At 42.5% G+C, this 6,268-nt stretch overlaps 1 protein-coding gene across 1 annotated transcript; it reads left to right on the forward strand.

The window, feature by feature from the left end:
- Nucleotides 1–4,306: 4,306 nt before the first annotated feature.
- On the forward strand, nucleotides 4,307–5,269 carry LOC109249301 (olfactory receptor 8S1-like). The gene has a single exon (XM_019419663.2). The coding sequence runs from the start codon at nucleotides 4,307–4,309 to the stop codon at nucleotides 5,267–5,269; it is 963 nt and encodes a 320-aa protein (XP_019275208.2).
- Nucleotides 5,270–6,268: the final 999 nt, after the last annotated feature.

Raw genomic sequence — 6,268 nt, forward strand, 5'->3', positions numbered from 1 at the left:
TGAAACTATTATTATGTTGACTAACTGGAATTTAAATAAAAACTTTTAAAAAAAGAAAGTGTGACTTAGGTAGTCTTATAAAGATACATGAAACATAATTCCTCAAGATTTTATCATTGTTTCTCAGTTGCATAGATTTCATTTACTTCTTAAACATTCCATAAATCATATTAAATACAACCACAAAATCCAAAAAATAAAAAATAAAAATAAAGGCTGCTCTATAAGTCTAGGTCTTGAAGTAAAGACTATGTAGTAAAAGAGCCACGGCTAACTTAACAGACATGTAACATGATAAGTGAATTGTTATTGTTGGTAACCACTGAAATTTTGGGTCACTTATTATCACAGCATAATTGACCTAAGCTGACTGATACGTTAAACTTCCCCTTCTGTAGGTCCATTAGCCTCTCTTCATCTCTGAGCTGCCTCCACTCCTCCTTCATCCAGTATAGATCTTACTGTCAACAGTTAATATTTGTGAGGTCATTTCCATTTCTGGGCTTATAAACTATCGCTAAGCCTCTTTTCCTAGTCCAGAAACATCCTAGGTATCCAGTCTCCTGGGGGCCAAAGCAAAGCCTTCACCTGAGTCCACAAATGCCTTAACGCCTCTCATGCACATCTGAATATAGTAGGTAAATTGTCCCTGGGGGCAATAGAGGAAACAGAAAGAGAGAGATTACAGTGGACCAAGAAGTGAATGAGGAAGAGACTACAGTATAGAGTATACTCCTTTCCCCTCAAAAAAAAATGTGGCTATAAAGAGAAGGAAAGACAAGGAAGTGGTTGGGAAATCCAGCAGCCTGGAGTCTGATATGCTTTCTTATATCCTCCAGTTAGTTAGCTTCTCTCTAGTCCCCTGTTACAGAGGAGTAACTTCTAGTTTGTAGAGGTAGACCAAAGTTTTGGTTTCACCTTTTCTTGTGTCTATACTCACCACATGTTTCCTTTTCAAAATAGGTCCTTTCCTGCCACAGTACTGGCCCTAGGAAAACCAGCTCCCTTGGAGGAGGAAGGACTATTGATTCTGCCCACTACACTTTTAAATGGGAAAAACTTGAGCAACAACCAGTGCTGAGGACCAATAGAGAGCCATACAACAAAATTAGAAAAAGGAACATTTTCTCTGTGAAATAGGAGGCAAGAGCCTGAGCTGAAAGCTAGAGAAGCAAGGGTTGAGAAAGGAGTGTCTTCATAGGAGTAATGACCTTTGAAATTGTGTGGACCTGGCTGTGTGCGTGTGTGTGTGCATGTGCATATTCACATTAAAAATCGAAGCACTACCAGAGACAAGACAGAAACTTTACAGAACCTCCTGAACCCCTTCTTCCTAATTAGTAAAGCAATTTGTGGCCAGGAGCTTCCTGCACTTGTATGCCCTCAGCCAGACCTCTTTTGGCAATAGCCATGTCAGTAGCCACTTTGTCCTAGGACCAGTGGCCCCTTTGGTTCGGGTTAATGCTGCCTCTCCCATGGGCAGTGAACAATTCTTGACTCTCTGGAGCCTCTCCTCCGCATTCCTCCCCAGGGCCCACCTGGCATAAGATCCGAGGGATTTAATGAAAGAAGAAATACAAGTCATACTAACTGGCCAGGAGCTCTCTTCAAGGATTAGGGAGTAAAAGGGGGAAAAAAAGAAGAGAAAAATCCAAGTCATAAGAGAGCCACCTCCAGAAAGACCTTCACCAGAACACTTTGGCTCTTAACCACTGCCTGTCTGTATCTGTCTCTACTCATATAATTGGCTGGAAAACAAAGTCCGCTTTTCATGGGACCTGGCTCTCATCTCCAGCTGTTGGAGCCGCATCTCCTTCCTGCAGCAGTGTCCTGTGGCAGGCAGCCTGGCTAGAAAACCAGAAGACACATCAGACCAAAAGCAGTCCTGCTCAGTATGGTTGGTGAGAGCCTTAGAGGCACATTTATATATGTAACTGGGAAAGATTTGTAGAGACCTCCGACCCAAGCCCCTCTAGTTTACACTGGACCCAGATTAGGGAAGTCACTTTCTCAAAGTCAGACATTGCTACTTCCGGTCAGATAATAGTTGAGCTGGAAGATTAAGTCTTCTGCCATTTGTCCATGTGGGGTCTTCCTATTGTTTCTTTTCTTTTTTTTAAAAAAAATTTTCTTTACCGTTTATTTATTTTTTGAGAGACAGAGCATGAACAAGGGAGGGACAGAGAGAGAGGGCAAGTCACAGAATCCGAAGCAGGCTCCAGGCTCCAAGCTGTCAGCACAGAACCCGATGCAGGGCTTGAACCCATGATCTGTGAGATCAGACCCGAGCTGGAGTCAGACACTTAACCGACTGAGCCACCCGGGGGCCCCCCTTCCTATTGTTTCTTTATGTATCTGGTTCTGGACACACACAAAAAAGTGAGGCTTTTATTTTAAATGGGAATGTGTTATTGGCCACAAAGCCAGATGAAGAGTAGGAAGGAGATTTCCTGGGGCATTGAAAATGAAAAAGACGAAGAACAGAGAGAGATTCGTAGTCCTTTTGGCAATGGAATCCCTAGTTCACTGGGTTTTAGAAAGTTTTTATTAATGAAACCCTTTGCTTCAATGAAATTCTACCACCAAATCAAGTATGACAAATAGATGTAAGAAGAGCTGAGGCAATTGAGATGGATGTGAGGGCCCAAAGACTCCTCTGACTCCTCACTCCCTCACCATTTAGAGTGGTCCCTAAAGCACTACAGCAGAATATATAAGGTTCCATTCAACACACTATGAAAACACAGCCCTGGTAGTGTTCTGGAATCCTAGGTATGAGGGATTTCAAAAGGGCACCAGTCTTATGTACCCACATAGAACCAAACTACTGAGATGCCCAATGGTGTTGGGGAAGAGACCACAAAAGAACATTCTTTTTAGGAGTTCAGCTTCCTTTGCCCTGGGGCTTTTCTCTCACTTCAATCCAATTTTCCCTTTGCCTTTCTCTCTGGAGAAAACAAAGCTAGACTGAGAGTTTCCTGAAAGTCTCCAAGTCATTTCTTTATTAAAAAAAAAAAAAAAAAAAGGGAAGTAATCAATGGAAAAATAATTTTACAACATTAGAGAAACTGTTTACAAGAAAAAAAATGCCCATAAACCTACTGCCCAATAGAGAAGTTATTTCTATTTTCAATATTCTATGTCAATCTTTCTTCATACATACAAAAATTTGATTTTTGCACAGCATATTATGAGCCCTCTGGTTTATAAAAGTATTTGTTTAATTTACCCAATTTTACAGATTAATAAGGTAAGGCTTAAGGAAACTGAGTAACTTTTACCAAATGATACCATTAGAATGTTTGAACTAAGACTCAAGGTTACTACTGTACTCTAAGACTAGTTCTCTTTCCACTTCAATAGCAGCTGACACAGAACTGTAGATACCACTGGTTAAGTATCAGAGCCAAGGAATATTAAAATACAATTTAAGTGAACTCCCTACTAGCAAAGTTCCTTGTGATGCCAAAACCACACAATATTCAGCTTCTAATAATCAATTCAAAACCACAAGTGTGGTGCACTAGCATATCAGATGAGTTGGAACATCTGGTTTAGTCCCAACCTCAACATCACTTTGCTATGAGAACTTAGGCAATGCATTATCCTCATTTGTTTTTTTTTTATTTTTTTAATGTTTATTTATTATTGAGAGACAGAGAGAGACAGAGCATGAGCATGGTAGGGGCAGAGAGGAGGAGACACAGAATCCGAAGCAGGCTCCAGGCTCCAAGCTGTCAGCAGGGAGCCCAACACGGGTCTGGAACTCATAAACCACGAGATCATGACCTGAGCCGAAGTCAGATGCCCAACCCACTGAGCCACCCAGGCGCCCCTATCCTTATTTGTAAAATGAAGGGTTTAAAGTCCACTATGACACCATCCTTAGTTACTGTGAGTCTATGACCTTACTATTCTGAGAAGGAATCACTTGTGCATGGGCTTCCTAGCCCTTAACCGTAAAAGGTTTTCTAGGCTTAGCCACTGGGGCTCTTTTCCCTTCTTTTGATTCCAGGATGTACCTGACTTGCATGTGCATGGTATTTTTATTTAAAAAAAAGTCATGTAGGGTGAAGGTATAGAGATCATGACAAGATAGTGCTAGTAGTTAGAAAAGAAGGACAAGTGAAGAGATTATATCTGAGAAGACACTTCCTTATCCTGAGTTTCCTGTTTTGGTCTATAGGTAAGGAGATATATTGTCTACGAGTAGAAAACTCCTGTTCGCTGAGAAAGACTCAGATCAATGTCTTATCAAGTGGAAAAATCATTCATTCCTTTTGAGGGACAGAATCTCTAAGCAACCATGAAAAATGTCAGTATGATTACTGAGTTTGTCCTCCTGGGATTATCCAGTGACCCCCAGATCCAGACCATGCTCTTTGTGCTGTTCCTGGGGATTTACCTCCTGACCCTGGTGGGGAATCTGGTGATGATCCTGGTGATCAGGGTTGATCCCCACCTCCACACACCCATGTACTTCTTCCTTGGACACTTATCCTTCCTGGATCTCAGTTTCTCCTCAGTCACTGTGCCCAAGATGCTACAGAACTTCTTATCTCAGAATAAAAGCATCTCAATGTGGGGATGCATCACTCAGAGCTTCTTTTTCACTCTCTCTGGGGGAACAGAAGCTTGTCTGCTCTCTGCCATGGCCTATGACCGCTATGCTGCTATCTGCCACCCTCTGGTCTACACCATGGTCATAAACAGACCTCTCTGTATTGTGATTGTGAGCATAGCATGGACAGTGGGATTTCTGATTTCCTTGCTGAATAGTCTCTTCATCCACAAGTTGTATTTCTGTAGGTCCAACATCATCCTCCACTTCAGCTGTGAGCTACCTCCTCTCTTTCCTCTGTCCTGTACCGATCCCATTGTCAATGAGATTCTTCTTGCGGTGTCCTGTGCATTTCTAGGGCTGCTGACTCTTCCCCTGATCCTCTTCTCTTACTCCAGAATCATTTCTGCCATTCTGAACATCCGCTCCTCTGAGGGCCAAGCCAAAGCCTTCTCCACCTGCTCCTCCCACCTCACTGTGGTGCTCTTGTTCTATGGGACGGCTCTATTCAGGTACATCAGCCCTGCCTCAGGCTCGGTGTTGGAGCGTGTGGTCTCCATTCAGTACAGTGTGATCACATCCTTGCTGAACCCCCTCATCTACAGCCTCAAGAACCAGGAGGTGAAGGCTGCTCTGCAGAGGATGCTGAAGCAACAAAAGTGTGCCTCATGGTACAATAAAAGCTGCGTGATTCTGCTCAGGAAATAGAAAAAAATTATCTCTAAAGAAGAAAGATTTTTATGGGCATAGAGCACTTGGGGAGATTTCATTTCAATTAAGTTCAAGTATTTGGGGGTGCCAAGGCGGCTCGGTTGGTTGAGGGTCTGACTCTTGATTTCAGCTCAGGTCGTGATCTCATGGTTCATGAGATGGAGCCCCACATCAGGCTCCATACTGACAACGCAAAGCCTGCTTGGGAGTCTCTCTGCCCGTCCCCCATTTGCACTCCCTCTCAAAATAAATAAATAAAAACTTAAAAAAAAATAAGAAAATGATAAATGTGAGCTCACCCTATGTCCTTAAAAAAATTCAAGTATTTGTCTGGACTTCAAAGCAAATAAACTATCACAAAAACGGAGGGTGGGGAAAGAGTTTGATATATAGGCTCCTATCTAGCAGCCCTTTGCAAAATATTCTGAGAGGGATCTTGGCTCCACTGAGAAGATAGCAGGGCTGACACAGATAAAGCGTATTTGGAGCAGAGCAGGGTGTCTGGCCAAATTGATTATTTCTGGATGTGTCTTTCAGGATGTTTCCAGATGAATTTGAATCAATGAACTGAGTAAAGATTACCCTCACCAATGTGGGGCATTGTGGAAGGCCCAACCTTCAACAATCGGTTGAGGGCCCAAATAGAACAAAACTGCAGTGGTAGGGAAAATTTGCATTCTCTGAGCTGGAACATCCATCTTCTCCTGACCTCAGACACTAGGGCTCCTTGTTCTTGGGCCTTCAGACTCAGATGGGAATTTACACTACTGACTCCCCTGGTTCTTAGGCTTTTGAGTTTGGATGGAATTACACCACTGGCTTTTCTGGGACTCCAGCTTGCAGACAGCAATCATGGGATTTCTCAGCCTCCATAATCATGCCAGTCAATCCCTCATAACAAATCTCTTTTCCTACACTTGTCTTAGCCAAAAGGCCAAGAAGCAATGTATATCTCTTTTTCTATTCCATTCTATTCTGTTCATTCTATTTTTCTGG

Source organism: Panthera pardus, unplaced genomic scaffold (genome assembly GCF_024362965.1).
Source record: "Panthera pardus isolate Hobbes unplaced genomic scaffold, ASM2436296v1 HiC_scaffold_6, whole genome shotgun sequence".
Classification (NCBI taxonomy): Eukaryota; Metazoa; Chordata; class Mammalia; order Carnivora; family Felidae; genus Panthera; species Panthera pardus.